Source organism: Spermophilus citellus (assembly GCF_964194105.1).
Source record: "Spermophilus citellus genome assembly, chromosome: 3".
In the NCBI taxonomy this organism is placed as follows: Eukaryota; Metazoa; Chordata; class Mammalia; order Rodentia; family Sciuridae; genus Spermophilus; species Spermophilus citellus.
Window position 1 is genome coordinate 49,803,571 of NC_138184.1, and position 18,496 is coordinate 49,822,066.

The 18,496-nt window shown below is 43.5% G+C and overlaps 1 protein-coding gene across 1 annotated transcript in view; it reads right to left on the minus strand.

The window, feature by feature from the left end:
* CACNA1D (calcium voltage-gated channel subunit alpha1 D) overlaps positions 1-18,496 on the minus strand; it is a 324,288-nt gene that overhangs the window by 61,327 nt on the left and 244,465 nt on the right. Inside the window, exons 16-27 of the mRNA XM_081284245.1 lie at positions 17,173-17,293; positions 13,740-13,854; positions 13,154-13,223; positions 12,260-12,326; positions 11,397-11,544; positions 8,904-9,033; positions 5,967-6,026; positions 5,829-5,888; positions 3,467-3,573; positions 2,259-2,346; positions 1,586-1,693; positions 1,446-1,498 (exon numbers count right to left, since the gene is read on the minus strand). Coding sequence (XP_081140371.1) covers positions 1,446-1,498; positions 1,586-1,693; positions 2,259-2,346; positions 3,467-3,573; positions 5,829-5,888; positions 5,967-6,026; positions 8,904-9,033; positions 11,397-11,544; positions 12,260-12,326; positions 13,154-13,223; positions 13,740-13,854; positions 17,173-17,293 — 1,127 coding nt within the window. The remainder of the gene's footprint in view (positions 1-1,445; positions 1,499-1,585; positions 1,694-2,258; positions 2,347-3,466; positions 3,574-5,828; positions 5,889-5,966; positions 6,027-8,903; positions 9,034-11,396; positions 11,545-12,259; positions 12,327-13,153; positions 13,224-13,739; positions 13,855-17,172; positions 17,294-18,496) is intronic.

Genomic DNA, 18,496 nt, shown 5'->3' on the forward strand with positions numbered 1-18,496 from the left:
CCCGGCTTGGCTGGGGACAGGGATGTCTTGTGACACTGGCTGCCTCCTGCATCCCTGCCCCAGGACCTCAGGGACCACAGGCAGGGCCAGTCGTTGATTCTCCCCTGGCCACTGACCCTTAGCCCCTGGGTCTGCCCAGGGAGAGCTCTGTCTCCCAGAGGGTCAGGGGGCCCCTGTGACCTGCTGCTCCTTACCCACTGTCAACCTGGGCAAGCACAGGTCAGGACACCAGATGCTACCGAGAGTGACATCTCCTAGATGGGCGGCTGGGGACTTTGCCTCTGTCCCCAGGCTCAGACACCAGATGATTCCCCCCCCCCCAGACAGAAAATAACCCCACACTGCCTAAGACTTATTTTTAAGCTTTGGATTCTGAAATTTTCCTGCTGCTACCTTCTTTGTGAAGCCAGTTTTTCAACAGAGACAATATTCCAGGGGAAAAAACAACAAAACATGCAGTCAATCAAACCAAGCTGACACATCTGGTCCTCCAAGAGAAATCTGGATTGGAAGGAGAACAGCCATTCTCAACTGGCGAAATAATGAAGTTCCCTTGTCCTTATTTTGTGTAAGCAAAATAAATAATCTGATGTTAACTCAAATTATTTTTGATGAGTGTTTTATGGAATGAAGTGTTACCTGATTTTAAAATTTAAAATGAAGCCAATGAGAATTGTTAAATTACACTGTCACGATTCTGTTCTTTGATAGCAGAAATAAACTTGTTTTTTTTAAAAAAAATTGCAACTGGTGCTCTGTGACTACACCTTCTGTGTAAAGGAAGCCCCTAACCAACATCAGCAATGTGGGCAGCCAGACCTCGGTTGGTCAGGTCTCTGAAGGATGGGAACACACAGATTCTGCTCAGCCCCAATCTCTGAGCAAGGGTCTCCATGCCTGCCTTCATATTCAATGGCCACCTTGGGATAGGAGGCATAAATATTTTTACTTTCTCTCTCCTCTGCCAGTTCTTGTGAATGGAATTATGGTCAAAAACGTGGGTGACAGGAGCAAGGAGAGAAGAAGTTTGGAAAATCTACCAGAAGAGGGTAGTCAGCTTTCAAACACCAGGGAGTTGGCCTACATGTCCTTATTTGGGAGCAACATTATCCACAGGGATGTAAGGAGAGTTACTTGGGGCATCTCATAATCATTATTTTGAAGCCCTAGTTTGTAAGTTCTATACCAAATAGCAAGATCCAGCTACCCATTCCATTAGGATGATCAAATTTTGGAACAAGACACAACCGCTTGACTGCACTGACAGCTGCACACTTTGAACTGATTTTATGTTAGGTGAATCTCACCTCAATTTTGAAATCAAATGAACTACAAAAAATAAATAAAATTTTAAAAAACACCAAATATCCAGCCATGAGCTGAGCACACAGGCCTCTTGTATTCCTTGGAAATTCCTGAAATGACTCTGCTCCCAAGACACTCACCTGCATTCTTCAGGATTACTTTTGGCTTCATCTGTGCAGCGATAGAACTTCCCCTGAGTACAAAACACAGACAGATGACAGTCAGGCACGGGCTCCTTCTCAAAGCATCACCTGGCCACACGTGAAGTGCACCCCTCTACCTTGAATAACTGCACCCCGATGCAGGCAAACATGAACTGGAGGAGGGTGGTGACGATCATGATGTTGCCAATTGTCCGGATGGCCACAAAGACGCACTGGACCACGTGCTGGGGAGACAAGAGTGGGGAGAGGATGTAGGGGTGTCATTTCCTTCATTACTTTAGCATTAGTGGGCTAACACCAGTCTAGGGCTTCTATGTGTGCATTTTTCATGCGATTTCCTGACTCTGCAGTCCCTAGTATTTGTTTTTTCAGGTTATCTGTAGGAGGTCCCACACTGCATTGTGGCTCCCATGGAGGAAACCAAAGAGGGGCCCACTTACAAAGAAGGTGGTTTAATTAAAAAGAAATGCTAGGGGTTATAGCTATTCCTGGCATATAGGTGCCACAATGTCTTCCTGCCCCCAAAGGACTTAGGAAAATGCAAACTCTTTAGCTTTTTGCATAATCTGCATGAGAGTAAAGACTAAAATGAACAAAAAGAACTATTACTGAATGAAAAAAAGTAATAAAATGAATAGTAATCATAAAGAAAAAGATCTCAAATAAACAGTAATGTCATCAGTCTCCACAAAGGTGTTATTAATTGGTGGGAAAGGCCCCTCAGCTTAGCTCTGACCCAGAAAAGTCAGTAACTGCAGCCAGCACTGCTTGAAGGAGAGGAATCGGTACCTTAAGCCCTTTTGCTCTGTTGATTGCTCTAAGGGGCCTCAGGACCCTTAAGACCCTCAGAATCTTCACGACAGAGATGGCACTGGATCTGAGGAGGATCAGAGGTAAACCAACAAGAAAGTATTAATGGATACAACATTTTGAGATTACTTATTTCACTTGATCTTCATCTCTTTAATACCAGTACACAACCTGTTTGGGATCCATGGAAGCTGAGCTGATCTCTCTCCAAGACTGGTCTCCTTCCAGCATCCAGTGCATCCTGAGCTGAGCCCAAGGGTACTCACAGAGGCCCTGCCTCAGGCACACGACTGATCTTGGCAAAGATGCAACTAGATGCAACTTACAAACTTGCTTTGTTCTTCTCAATGCAAACACTAGGTAGTTCTTGGATTTTAGGTTGCAGTGCTTTGGTACTGGGGCTTTTCTGGCCTTTAAGAGTTAAGTCTGGTAGGAGAGATGGGCAATCAAAACCCTGAGTGGCATGTGCCCCAGTGGGATAAAATGCAGTGTGCACAGCCTTAGGGGTAGCCTGCAAAGGCCTCCCAGGGAGGTGATAGCCAGGTTGAGTCCCAAAGGAGGAATAGGAATTAGCTAACAGAAGGGAAGGGCTCCAGGCTGAGCAAGCAGCACATTCAAAGGCCCTACTGGAGAGAATGCAGCTCATTTGCAGCATTGGAGAAGGTTGGGAGTGACTGGAACTAGGCTCAGGAGCTGCAGCCACCTCCATTCTGTATGAAGCCAAAAAGAAAGGTCACAGCAGCTGCTGCATCCCAGATGCCCAAGAAATCACATTTAGAGTGGAAAGATCCAGGAGAGGGCCCTTGTTCCCAGCCTCTCCTGTGGGAAAGGGGAATCAAGATCCCAAAAGGATGCTTTCAGGCCTGGAAGCAAACCCTGGAGGAACCAGGACTAGAACCTAGCTTCCTCCCTCCTCAAGATTTCTTTCACTCACTGCTAAAAGAATTTCAAAGGGAGTAATAAACCTATAAATCCAATCTAGCAGTGAGAATAAAAACTAAAAAAAGAAACAGGAAAATATGAATTGCCCCAGTGCTTCTGAAATGGGGGCAAATTAAGCAATCCTGGCTAAGTAAATACAGTTGATTAAAACAATGCTAGTCCTCATGAGTCATATTAAAATTCCTATAAACCATCTTGCCAAAGGTGTTGGGTACAAACACTCGCACACACCCCAGAATACTTACTGAATCCCAAATGACACCAGAGATACTCCAACAACCAGCATATCCAGCAAATTGAAGTAGTTCCTGCAGAAAGCTCCTTTGTGCAGGAAAGCTCCAAAAGTCGTCATCTATAAGCAGAATCATGGGTCATTTACTGTTTTTTTTTCTTCTTCTTCTCTCCAGAGGCAAAGCAACCTGTGCTCTTCACAAAATCTCTAGGAAAGCATGACTTTATTAACAAGTACACATTAGGAAGTCAAAAAATGTACACCAGCGGGACTGAAAGACCACAAACAACGTATTCAAACAAAAATGGAAAAGGGACAGCTGACTTCCAACCCATTTTTAAAGTGACCAACTTTATTACAAGCACCGATTTCACACACAAACACATTGTTGGCATGTCTACAAAGAGCCTATCTTGGAAGAGATGCCATGTGACTTTGTCAGCACTGCTCAGACCACTCGGCCTCCCCGCCAAGTGCTGGTCTAGCCTCCCAGAGGTTCCAGTGGAGCCTACATTGTTACAGTTCGGCCTTCCTCGTGGAGGCTAGAGAAAGCACAGCAGTCCAGCACTCACAGGCTCTAGCTGCGTAGAAACTTCCATCCTTTGTCCTTGATGGTCCCATATCATTGCCTCTAGTGGTCTTTAATGAGCTACCTGTTTCAAAGGGCACTGCCAATCCTAACTGTTCTACATGTACCAGGTGTAGCAAGGAAGCTATTATGGGACATCACACCTGTGTCAATGTCATTTTTTGTCACTTGCTGTGCACTCCCGGAGTATATACTGTGGGTACTCCAGGGAGGTTTTCTACAGGCAACAGGAACAGTTCCCCAGAGAAAAAATAACTCTATAGAGTTCACTATTCATTTAAAAGATAAAACCAAACAAAGGTGGGGAACAGGCTCCAGTATATACAGCCAAGGAGAAGCAGAGTTGGGAGATTATCAGCTCTAACCTGATTAAATTGCCAATATTCAAACCTTTGACCTTCAAAATGGCAATTGCAATCAGTTAACCAAATAAAAAGTCTTCCAAATGGCCAAGGCCATCAGGAACCAGTACTTCAGATGTCAGATAATTTTGGGTCCACCTCCATTTTCTGAATGCTTCTTGTTTTAGTTTCTATTCTCTAAAATACCTTCAAAATGAAGAACAACTTAAATGATTTAAATCACTGAGACAAAACTACGGAAATTTAAAACCAGCTATCATTTTTCTCCCTTTAAAGTAACCCAGGATCTCATTTCCCCAAAGCCCAAGAATAACTATACTTAACAACTTGAAAAGGTGGAAAATCAAACAAAACCTCAATTAACCAGGCTGAACTCAAATTTCGTAAGATTTGAAACAAAGAATTTAAACAGATATTGGTTGGTTGTTGGTTTTGAGCTAATTTTTCATCAACAATAACCACAAAGAAGCCATTCCCTGGTCATGTTATTTGAGGTTTCCTTTATAGAAGATTTTGTGAAGAGACCAAGTTCCACAGTAGTCCAATATAAAATAAATTTTGTTTTCACTGAGATGCACACATCAAAACCTCAAAATAGTTCAAAGAAAACTGTGGTTTAAAATATTCATTTCTCAGCTTCTTCCTACTAGGAGATGGTTACTCCAACAGTTCTCATGGCCCAGTTCTCCCAGAACCACAGGGACCCACTCCTGGAGGTTCTTAGCTCTGTGCTGTTGGTCTCTGGACCTCTGAGCAAGTAGGAATGAGCTGCTCCCATGGGGCAGCTTCCACATTCAGTACACAAATCACATGCAGCAATGGCAACCGTTAGCTCATGCATGGGCACTACATTTAGGTTGCCCTATCTGAAGGGTGCTCCTTTTATTTGTGTAAATGTAAGCCCATCCATTAAATCAGAGAATAAATATCTTAACACAGGTAGACCCAAGTTATCTTGCAAATCTTGTTGCAAGAAAATAGTATGTTACTATTTCAGGCCACGGAGAGAATAGTGCAGTCAGGGAAACGAGGAGACACACATTCCCTTCATAGGATCAATGTTTTTCCTCTGACTCTGATGTCAGGAAGGGTAGAAGAAAGTTCACACAGTGCTATGTCTGTTATCAGTGGACTCATTTCAGAGGATTTTGTTTTAAAGAAGCAAAATATAATTCCCTAGTAACTATACTGTGAAGCCAAAGTAGCTCCTACATGCACTCAAAGATTAAAAAGGAAACAACACCAAAAATAAGTTGGAATGGTCACAGAAAAAAATATTTTGGTTAAAGGGGGGAAAAAGTTTAGCGTGGCCACAGAAGACAAAAAATAAAAAAAATAAATCAAGTCAAAAGCACTTCACGCTTCTTTCCTGTGTCTCAAACACAGGAGCAGGCCCTCAAACACACTGCTGGGTAACCTGTTACCTTCAAAATGATCTCAAATGCAAAAGTACCAGTGAAGACATAATCTGCATAACCTAGCATCTGGAAGGTAAACAAAGAATGGCAACTATTATTCTATGGCTGCTTTAGAGTAATGAGAATCAATGAAAAAGCCGTTACCTTTAACAGGATTTCAACAGTAAAGATGGCTGTGAAAGCATAGTCAAAGTAACCCAGTATCTGCAAGGCACAACATGTGGAAGTGAGAACAAAGCATCCGGACAAGATCCGACTGCTACATGCCCACCAGCAGAACCCCCAACCGTGGCCAGACTGCTCTCCCAGGACAGCCCTGCTGCTCTGGAGGTAGACCACAGATGCTCCTGTAGGCCCACCTCAGTTCAATGACAGCTCTTCTTTGTAACTGACAGGGGCACGGGGCTCCTTTAGCCCCTCTGCTGACTGGCTTCCCAGGTCTGTATCCTGGACCAAAGGGGGCTGGTTTCTAAAAATGCTGTATTGACAACCTTTCTTCATCAGTGCACTGCTTCTAGTCATGACTTGTGGCCCCTAATAAGACAGTCACGTACATTTTGGAGTTTTAACTGTTTGGGGGTGGGGGTGTGAGGCTGAATGAAGTATGTCACCACCTGGCAAGTTTCAGGTTAGAAAAAAGATGTCAATGGCAGGGCTAGGGATGTAGCTCAGTAGCAGAACACTTGCCTAGTGTGTGTGAAGCCCTGGGTTTGATCCCTAGCACTGCAAAAAATAAAAAATTTCAAAGGCGTTACTGGCGTCAAATGGAACCAGAAGCTTCCACATGTCCCGTTGCAAACTATTTAAACATTCTATTTATTCCTATTTAAACTGTGCACAATAGCACTCACCCCCATGTGTAGGGCTGGTTCAGTCTGCAAGGTATGGTTTGGGATTTCCCATCTTCCTCTGTCTGTGGCTCTGCAGATGCACTCACTGCTCTTTCCTAAGGTTGATTTTTTACCTTGCTGGACCCATTCAAACAGGAGACTGACTTGGCCTTTGAATTTTCATTATCTGCATTTCTGAAAATGCCATCATTTTCAGAACACAATCTTATTAACTCCTTCTGAAGTCTTTAATTCCCCTCATGGCCATAGGGACTTACAGTCAGGAAAATCAGGCCAGAAGCTAAAAGACCGACTCCAACAAGGCTGTTCAAAAGGAACTACTGGCCATAGCTCCCTGAACCACAAAGATGGCGGCCAAGACTCTAGCAATAGGCAAGACTATGTGGCTATTGATCTTTCTGGCAATTGTTCTCTGTGGTTCTGAAATAACTGAAGACATCAGAGTTGGAAGGACTCTGGTGACCACCAGGCCTACTCCTTTAAGATATGTGCATCCTGGGAACAGGGTGGGGGGCACCTACTCAGGGTACTCATCCAGTCACAGGTACTGCTGAGCAGGAAGGAGGGCTGACAGGTACCAGCAGAGCCACACGGCCATGTTGTTTCACGCATAGGAGCACTTCAGGGGATGCTCTGCTGCCCCTTCACAATAAGTTAAGGATCTCTACTTCCAGACCAGCTCCCTTCAGAGGAGGAGCTGTCTTTAGAGGGAAATTGCTTTTCCAAACTGTTTGTGTGTCTGGGATTTGTTAAAATTTGCAAAACACTTCTATGTGATTGTGTTTCTTGCCCAGGCAATGAAAGGCAGTTTCCAATAAACTGTGAGGCCCCTAAGACCTTCTCTTAGGACACAGTAGGGGACACAGTAGGGATATTAATGTTGAAGGCACCTGGCAGCCAAGAAAGATGCTGCTGCCAAGTCGGCTTGGTGCCCAGGCACCTGGTGTCCAGGGGATAATCTGAATTCTTAGATTTAAGTTGTTCTTTCTAACTCAGCTTCCATCTTCTTTTTCACAAAAAAGTCAGCTAAGGTTAAAAGAAAACACTGCAGTTTGTTTAAAAGCAATACACATACACACATCTATTTGGAAAAAAAAAGATAACATCAGTTCTGGAAAAAAGGTGTCAAGTAAATAGACTCATGAAGAAAAGATTATAACAGAAAAGAAATAAAGTCCCAAGGTAAGTTAACTCCTGATCAATATGTATTTAAAACTAGCTCCTGATCTAATCTGTCATGAAATGATTATTTTATCTAACACCTTTTCCTCCCTTGTGTATGATTTTTATGATAGAACTCAACAACAAGCAGTCTTTATTCCATTTGAAATTCTAGGTAAAGATGGCCTTGTGGCTCTCTAAAAGAAGCCCTAAACTGTGAGAACAGATTAAGACAGGCTGGGCACCTTCCTCATTAAATTGTCACCAACACATGCCTCGGGGGAAGGTGCTCTTTATCTACATATCTGAGTGTGTCTTATCACTCCAATAGATTAGGTTTGCCATGCCCTGGAAATGGGGAGAGATGCATTGATCTGCTGATGTGTCTTAATCCTAAAATCTCTAAAGACTGGACACACAGAGGCAGTGATGCCTGATGGCACACAATGGCTGGCTTCCTCTCTGGAGGGTAATAATAACTGGAATGGCATTCCAGTCTCTATGCCTGGTGGTCCACCGGCTACTGGATCTCTGACAATGTCTTGCCTTTGGAGTTTTCTGATGCTGAATTAGCCGAATTGCTAATACCAGGCTGCTGAGCCAAGAATTAATTTAAGTACAAGTTTCTTTCCAACATAGAAGCATCAGAGGGCACTGTCTCAAGTTAGAAAACTGATGAATAAAAATTAAACCCTCTTACTTTGTTAGCATGACCGCTTCCTGCCACAACAAAACCTCAAGTTCCTCCTCTTTGCTAGACCCTCAACTTGGCATCCTATCATCCCCCTGGCTTGTATTTCTCCTCAACAATAGAATAGAGCTGAGAAACTTTTATAGTTAAGTCCATACAAGAAAGAAATTTTCTCTACCAGTTCTAAATAAGAGCTTCAGGCTAGCTCCAGCACTCCCAAACTGGAAACCATCATGCCTGCAGATGAACTGGAGGCCTACCCTAGCTTTAGCCTCTTGGACCCCCACAGGCCCTCTTCCTAGGAAGGCCTCTGCTTTAGAGGGACCAGTACTGACCCCTGAGGGAGCCCCACCCACCTCTCCTCTCTCAGAGGCTTACAGTGTTCCGGAAGGAGTGGCTGCGGATGGGGTCCTCAGCCGCAAGAGCAGCGCTGCTCAGCATGATGAAGACGAGGATGAGGTTGGTGAAGATGTGGTGGTTGATGAGCTTGTGACAGCCCACGCGGATCCTGTGGGGGAAAGCCACTGCATGGACACGGGCCCACATGAGAGTCGGGGTCTTTAAAGTATGGGGCCCCTGAAGTGAGAGATTGGGAAGAGGATGGCTGTCTGCTAGTCCACCCATGCCCCCTGTCTGGACAGATCAGAGTGACCTGGTCACCAGCCACAGGCCCTGGAGCACATGGGGCAACCAGCTTTGTGCTTGGAGTTTCAGAGAGACCATTTCACTGAATCCTTAGAAGCAGAGACTACTATCCTTCAAAAGATAGGGAAACTGAGGCTTATGGATGTGAGAGAACTTTAAGGTAACACAGCTAAATAAGGACCAGGAGCAGATTTCCAACCCAGATCTGCCCAACTGTGAAGTTTTTCCACTATGACATGAAGCCTGATGGCTTACCATCCCTGCCTTGGAAAGAATACTGTGTCAAATTAAGCTAAATTTGGCCCAATGATGCTCCATACCTTGAGTCCCTACCTAAACTATAATCTAACTTAATATGCGAACTAATTGAAGGCCTATTTTAGGAGTATACTCTGTAACTAAGAGCCGAGTCTCGGCCAATCACAGCATTGAGCCTCAGCCAATCCAGGCTTCCAACTGATCAGACCATGTTAAAATAAAGCACAGGCCACACTGTCACCAGTCAAGATGTCTCTGTCCCTCACTTCCATTTTCTGTCTATAAATGCTGCTGCCCACATTGCAATGTCTAGCTCTCTGAACTTCTCTGGTTCTCAGGGCTGCTTGATTTGTGAATCATTCTTTGCTCAATTAAACTCTGTCAAATTCAATTTGTCCAAAGTTTTAATTTTAATGCAAAGAGTGAGACAAATTCCTTTCTTGTACTGCTGTTCTAAAATGTGACCTGCAGTGAGGACTGACGAAATCTCCTGTTGCCTGGAGATTTAGTCATAAATGTTAAATTTTAGAGTTGACCCACAACAAGCCCTCCTCAGGAAGTGAGAGTGACATCTGATGATGTTACTTGCTAACACGTAAGGATCTTTCTGCCTTGTGTGATGGGGTTTCCACTGAGTCCTGCAGCCCCATGAAGCAAGGGACAGCAGTACCCTGGACTCCGGGTTGTAACAATGGCTCTCTGGGTCACCAGAACCTCTCCTGCTACCCTTGAGGTAGTAGTATCCTTACCTTCAATATTTGACTTCAGAATTTAAAGGGTTTTGTTGTTCTGTTTCACTTTTCCCTATATATATATATATAGGTTTTCGTTTGAAATCATTTTCAAAACTGGAGTCAACTTTATATGAAGGTGACCCCTCACTTCGAGACCTCTCTTTTGGGGTTTCTCAAAGCTGCATGTATCCCCTGGAGAGCTTGCAAGTTATTAGCACCTAGATTGGGCAAGACTCTGCAAGGCAGGGAGGGCAGAAGTGTTCACGACATTCGGGAGAAAATCAGCCCATTCCTTTGACATGTGTATACACAGTGAGCTGTAGGTGTCAGTAACATTAGTACAATGATCCCCCATCACCACCGACCACCCCTATGGGCATCCAAACAGTGATGAGCTATAAAACAATCGTCAAAACTTTGGGTCCTAAGGACTCCTTGCTTCCCACCTGTATCTCCCTAGGGCCTCCGAATTATATAGCATTCCTCTCTGACAGTCAAGAACTACTGTAGTTCTAGAAGCCTTTCCAGGAGTCACCTATCCTCCCAGCAGTTCACTTAATCTACGATGAATAAAATCTAGAAACCAGCTAGGAAATAAACTTCTTCCTCTTACAGTACATGAGTCATTACCATGTTCCTGGTAAGCACCTTATCATCTTAACATGAGAAGTGCTATTTTAAGCAGAGTATCACAGTGTTGAATCAAAGACTTATAATCTATAAAATACCATTGTGCAACATTACTTGGCATAAAGCTCAATAGGAAAAAAGATCACCTAAACAGGATCTGAGGATAAAAATGCTATTTGGAACTTGATCACAAAACTCATCCTACAAAGCATCTTAAGGCAAAACCCACTAGTTAAGAAAGGGTCCTAGGAATGAGCAATGGGGGAACACCAGAGTAGTGGGCTTCAGTTGGGGTATCTTGGTGAGCGCGTATTCACCTACTGCTGTTTCCATGCCCCAATTATGATGGAGGAAAACCGTGAACACACTCCTCCCAGGTCCCCATAGGAACAAGGAGGCTAGGAAGACATGAACTGAGAGAGCAGGAGAGCAGCTGGACAAAACTTGGGGGAATTATGGGACATTCAGGTTCAGAACAGGGCTATAAACCACTTTCCCTCACCAACCACTCCTGCGCCCCCACCCCCACCCCACCCCCAGCCATCCTCAAACTAGGGTCACTGCAGAAAGGTGGCAGTGATGGGACTAGGAAGCAGGTATTTACGGGTTGGTCTTGCTAAGAATGAAGAAAGCGCTCCCTTCAGGGATGGGGGCAATTTTCTCCTTCATGTTCAACTCCGAGATTCTGCGAGGACGGGGACCAGCGGGAACCTCAGGTTCATCTTCCTCCTCCTCTTCTTCCTCTTCACCTACTTTAAATAAAACACTTTTTATAGGCATGAAATAAAGACAGCATTTGGGTTTGAATTATCATCCTTGATTTCATATTAAAATATGGCTTAAAATTAATAATAAATTAAAAATTAATTTTAATGGCTTAAAATTAATAAAATCAAGACTTTCCTGCTTCTCCAGAGAACATGGACTGAATAAGTGTGGGGGCTGGATGTGCCCCTGTCTGGTGAGGGTGTGCAGCTGTAGAAATGAGGTTCCCTGACCACCAATAAAGGTGGCTGCCCTCTCAGCACTGGCTGCTTCCCTAGAAACCTCCTTGCATGGCTTCAGTCTGAAAAACCACCATGAGAGACTTCAAGTCACAAACAAGTAGCCCCTGGGCCTACCAATTCCACAGCCCCACCATTATCAGCTGATAAGGCATCCATCAAACGCAAATGTATCAGGCGAGTACTAACAACCGTCTCCTGTAGAGTTTTCCTGGAAAAATTTGGGCCTAACATGATTCACCCACACCTCCCCTTCCCACCACCTGGAATTTGAGTTGTGACCATTGTAAGATGTGGAGCTAACTGGTCCACGGGCAAGTGGGTCCATGGTCTTGGGGGCCTCAGCAGCATAGTGTGACCCTGACTGGGACGACCCCAGTCACAGACTCGGCAGCAAGTCACAGGGTGGTAGCAAAGCCACACCACTTACAAGCTGAGAGCCTATCTCTGGGCTTCATCATACCTGGCACATCGCACGGTGGGTAAGGGTCCTTGTCTTCGTCCTCCTCTCGATAGTCATCAATTGTAACCTAGGATGACAGACAACTTGGGAGGAAGAGAGACTGGCTTAAATGCACCTCAGAGTGCCCAAGTGAAGGGCCAACCCTGCCATTCAGCACAGGGAAGGGAGCTTCTCTCCCAAGTGTACATGTGTGAGTGAGCGAGTGTGAAGGGACAGGCAGATGGGTGATTCTGTTTCAGACAGAAGGCCTGAAGGGAGATGGAAATAGAATGCCAACCCAGTCATGGTCAGCAGGGTCCATCCTTCTGCTGTCCCAGTGCAGTCACACACACCACAAGATAACCACATTGAAATTCCCGTCTCTCCACTATACGGCAGGCTCCATGGAGGCAGGGACTCTACAGTCTTCTTCCTTCTTAAATCCCCAGGGTCTGACACGTAGTCACCACTCTAAGTGTTTCTCAACTCAGTGAGCAAACAAACAAATGAATGAAACATCCAGAGCTGTCATAAGTGGGATGAAGTTTGACAGCAGAGACCTGAGGCCTCCCAGACCACTTGATCCTGGGATTGCTGCTGGGAACAGACATCTACTAAAAATCCCTGACTATCATACCCACCCAGAAGACACTACTGTGATCTCAATCACGTGATTTCAACAAAGAAAAAATAAGTGGACAAACTAGTAAAACATTTATCATTGGGTTCTCTGGTGAAATGTGGCTTGACAGCCAGCTCACCCCTCTGGTAAACCAGCCATCTGTACAGCACGCTCTTCTTTTCATACCCGAACATTATACACAAGATACTTTCACAGCATATGTCATACATTTATGGAGATACCAGAAGAATCACTTTGAAGCAAATCAGAAGAAGTTATTTAAAAACAAATACCTTGTTTTCACTGTTGGCTATCTGGTTGACTTCTGGTTTGTTGTTCTTTTTATTTTCTAGGCTCTCTTTTCTACAGTGAAAACAAACACAAGAAACCAAATAACTATATTACTATGTATAAAAATGCTAATCAGGAGTCTGAATCAACAGTGCCCCCAGTGAGGGATAGAATTTAATTGGGAACAACACTAATAGCAAGAGCACAGTATAATCCAAACTCAGACCTTCCTGTTCATCTAATGCAATGGATTCATCACACAGATCATCTTACTAAAATTCTCATCCAAGAGCTAATCAGCATTGAATGCATCATTTATTTTATGATGCCAAAATTAACTGCAGTGATTCTTTAAGCACGGGGATGCATGACTCCCATTTTCAGCTCCAAGGGTAAGAGCCAAGGGCTTGGCTTCTGCCCAATATTCCCTCCTCTTTGATCTGTACCACATGGTTACCCACAATCACCAAAAATCAACAACATGAGGCTACAGCTGCTCTGAAACACATCTGAGTCCACCAGGCCTCCCAGGCAGCTGGGCTCCCCAAGTACCACTGAGCAAATATTTCAGGTGAAAATGGGATTTACCTGGCAATCTTTTTCCTTTCCTTTTCTTCAGCTTCCTCTTTCTGAGCAGTATTCAAACTTTCCGCATCAGCCAAATTGTCAACAGCGATGGCCAAGAAGACATTCAGTAGAATATCTAATTTGAAATTTTTAAGGGTACAACACATTTCTAAATGCAACCCCTTATGGAAATGTGTTCTAGGAGGTGAGTAGCAGGCAACTAACTCTCAAGCTATACTCACTTGGTAAAACCAGAGGTCTAGGACCCTGCTTTAACACACACACACACCCACACACGAAACCTCAGGAGGCAGTCTGAAAAAAATGATCAAGGTTTACTGAAACTCATGAAAACCTACAAATTTCAACATTTCCTTGTATGTGTATATTTTCTTATATATAAATGTATCTATAGCTGATACATATGGTATAAAGCAATCTGTAACACACATGGTATCATTAAAAAGTACCTTGTGTTTTATTTCACTTCTTTGAAAACTTGCACCATAACATACATATTCAGGGGAGTACTTTTCAAACTGGACTCCTTCAAAGGCTACATGTTATTCCTTCTACACAGGACAGTGTGAGACCTCCTCTGAAATGGCCTTCAGAGTCTGCAGACACCTCATTCTTTCCTTCACTCCACAAACACCATTTGATGGCAACATGTTGGACCTTTCCCCCGACATTACAGGGCTATCTTCTGAATAGCCCCACTGTGGCTAGATATTTAATTATTATGGCTGAGCCCAAGTTTTGCAAATAGTAAAGAGTTAGATGAACAAGTTGTCAGGGGTTATTATCATTTTCTGGCTTTTACTATAAAATTGTGCATGTGGTTTCCTTGAAAAACATTTCAAAGGCTCTCAAATCAGAAGATGCCTGTTTCTTACTTATAGCAGTTAAGAACATTTTATAAAAGCACAGCGATCAGACAGCAATAAATGGGAAGGCCTTGGGCTATAATGAATGCTTCTGTCTGCCTGACATTCAGTCACCTGTAGGCAAAACTGTAGGAGCCCAGGGTCCCCGAGAGAGCAGCAGCACACCACTGCCCCATGTGCCTGTGCAATCTGAAATCTCATCTGGGTTGCTGAACACATAAACCAACATAACCTAACAAGGGACTGATGATGAGATCTCTGTGAGGGGATATCATGCTTGACTAATTCTATTCAAGGCTTTAAAGAGGATAGAAACGTGAGTGAATTATATTAAGACTTTGAAAATGCCTTTGAAATGTTAGTCTATTTTTTTAACTGGCACTACAATGAGCCTGACGAAGCAATTTGTCCTGGGCTGGAGGCATCTCGGAAACATGTGCTTGGAAACTCCTCTGATGGGCATGGATCGAGGCTGGTTTGGAAGGAGTTAGTGATGGGAATAGTTATATTGGGGATTTCTCTCAATGACCCCAATGAAGAAAGAATCACCTCTCTAGCCTTACAACACTAAGCTCTTCTGGGGAGCAGAAAGCAAATCTTGACTAATAAACCACAGCAAGGTCTTACAAGCTAGTAACAGATGGTTTCCAGGAGTAAAAACCCATCATCTGCATTTAAAGACATTACCCAGATCCTCCTAAAGAGTGGTGTGCTCTGAAATTCATTCAAAAAGACCTACCAAGCACCTGACATTCCAAGCCATGCTATGGATACCCAGAACATGGGCAGAAATATGACAAAATGGAGCATCTATTCTAGTTGGGGACAGAAAACATGAACATTTTTTTTTCCTCGAGTACTAGCAATTGAACCCAGGGTCTTGTACGTGATAGGGCAAGTACTACCACAGAGCAATATCCCCAACCCTTTATTTTATTTTGATACAGGTTCTAAGTTGCTGAGGCTGGCTGCAAATTTGTGATCCTTGCCTCTGCCTCCTGAGTAGCTGAGATTATAAGCATCCATCCAGCTGTTCATGTGCCCGGTTTATAAACAACTCTTAAAGCATCAACATGGAATCAGAGAGAAGTAGAGCCAGGGAATACTTCTCTTTAGGCTCAAATCTGGTATTCTGCTGTGACCTTAAGAGCAAATCATGAGGGGAGCAGACAAAGAAAATATTGACCATTCATGTAACAAAAATTTACCAAAGGCCAACTAAGCACAAGGTCCTGTCAGTGAGAAATGCAAATACAGAAAAGATGATTCCTGACTCAAGGAGCTGTCATCCAGTTAGGAAGATGGAGGAGTGCCCACCCCAATTTCAGTAGCGGCAGACCCTGCACACAGGGAGAAACAAACACAATCTGATGGGAGCTTTAGAGGTGGATGAGCTCATCTCTGGGCAGGAGACAAGGCAGAGGTGGTTCCCTGGAGGAGGGATGTTAGGATTGAGTCAGGGACTAGCAGAATGTATATATGCTGAAATGAGATTTTTTAAAAATAGAACCCTCATAGTATAAAACATTGTCCCTGAGGAATACAGGAAAAGTTTGCACTAGGGTTTCAATACTGAAGAAAATTCATCAGTGAGCCAAAGAAGATTAAAGGGGAAACAGCCAACAGGATCAGGATCTCCTTAGGAGAAGAATTCAGGTTAGGATTCTTAAATTGGAAGGGTGAAGGTTCAAGAGATGGTATTCTTATGTTGTACAATTGCTCAGTTCTCACAACATATTTCTGAGGGCTTCTGTGTGCCAAGTTTTGTGCTAGGACCTAGAGATAAAATAGACACAGCCCAAGATTAGAGGGTCTGCATAAATAACCTGAGGGCCAATTTCAGAAGTCTTAAGAGATTGCCTTTTGGCAGGGAAGAGGAGTGAAATGAGTAAAAAAAAAAAAAAGTTACATGGGGTGGGGGTGCTGGGGTTGTGGTTCAGTGGTAGAGCGCTCGCCTATCATGTGCGAGGAGCTGGGTTTGATTCTCAGCACCACATAAAAATAAAACAAAGGTATTGTGTCCAATTACAACTAAAAAATACTTATATGTATATGCATGCGAGAGAAGTCAGCCAATGAACACATGAGACCCAAAGATGCATAGGTCAGCAAAATAAGATTAGGTTCAGGGCAGCACAGGTCAAGCCATGAAAGATGCCCCCACTCCTCGTCATGAAGGTCTTAAGATCTTGAGAGAGATACAGCATTAACCTCCCAAGGACAACAGCACAGGGAACCACCTGGCTTGCCCTAGGCCACCCCCTGAGACTTGTATGGGAAACATGCCTCCCAGCCGGATGGCCTGGCACCAGCACATGTGCCCTCTCTCCCTAGAAAGGCTTGGCTCAGCCAGCTGCATTCCTCACAGCCTCTCTGGAACTCTGCTTGCACTGTGCCATCCCCCAGCGACACAGAGGACCACAGAGAGCCAACAAGGTGAAGACACATACCTCCCCACCACAGGTGTGGCCACTACCAGTGCCATAGGAAATTCAGGAAGAAAAAAACAAAAAAACAAGCCAATGACAACAACAACACAGCCCTGGGGGGGGGGGCCTGAAGGATACAGTTACCACAGATGAAGAGGATGATGAAATAGATGCAGACGATCATTCCTGAGGATGACGGGCCTCCGTAAGCCATGATGCCGTCGTACATCACAGCATTCCAGTCCTCGCCTGTCAGAATCTAGGAAGCCAGAAGCAGAGTGAGAGAGCAGGAGATGCAAGACCCATCTTGCTCCCCCAGAGCTCCTTGGAGGCTGCTTAAATCTGGGGTAAGCCATCTTCCACAGTCCAGGTTGCATGGGATAAATCCATCTGTTATCCCATAGAATTTTCCAAACATTATTTTTAATGACACAAATACATGAGTCAATACTTCAAATGAAAAAAAAATCTTTACATACAGGATATATAGACTTTTTTTTTTATTATACCTCAGACCAGTTTTTCATCCTCTCCCCAGAGAGTACGATGTTGGTGTTGTCTCTCCAAGAACGTTGTCTATGAATTTAAATACACATACACCCAGAAAAAGAAGCCAATTGGTGTCTTTTCTGATTTTTTTTTGTAGCCATAATACTATGTTATATGAATTTTTCTGAAACTGGCCTTTTCTTTTTTTTAAACAATTCAACATTATTTCCTGAAGACTCTCTATATTAATAAATTAACGTCATTCTTTGTAACCTCTGCATAGCATTCCACAGTTAATCAAATATGGAAATGAAAAAAAATCAAATCTATGAGTTTTTATAAGTGGGGAATTCTAAATGTCTCCTATAAGTCTACTAATGATCTCAAGGGAAAATACAATCAACCACCTGAAATTTAAAATTTATCTTCGCTTCTAATGATACTTCATAATACAGTCCCTTCCAAAATTGAATCAGATGAATATGGACAGTGATTTTTTAAATGCAATCTTCCAGTGAGAGAGAACTTCTATATTTTCTATTTGAACTAGATATTGTAAAAATTCAAACTGTTGCAGATCAAAATCAAACCACAAAAGTGGCAAATGATAAGATAAATTCACAGAAAAAGAACTATAAATGGTTCTTATGAAAAGATGGTCAACATAACGCCTGATAAAATTACAATGAAATACCATTTTCATCTGTTAGGTGACAATCAAAGCACGAATACCAACTGTGGTGAGAAGGAGCAGGCAATGGGTAGTCTCCACATTGCTCTCTTTACAATTATAATGAGAGCACTTTGTCAAAGGTATCAAAGTTTAAAATAGTCACACCCTTTAAACTAGCAATCCCACTTTTGGGAATTTGTCCTACACATCTATTCTCACATGTGCCCCTTGTGTCCTGGTTGTTCAAGGCCACCCACTAGAGCCCTGTTTAAATGAGCCAAGACTGAACACACTAAATAT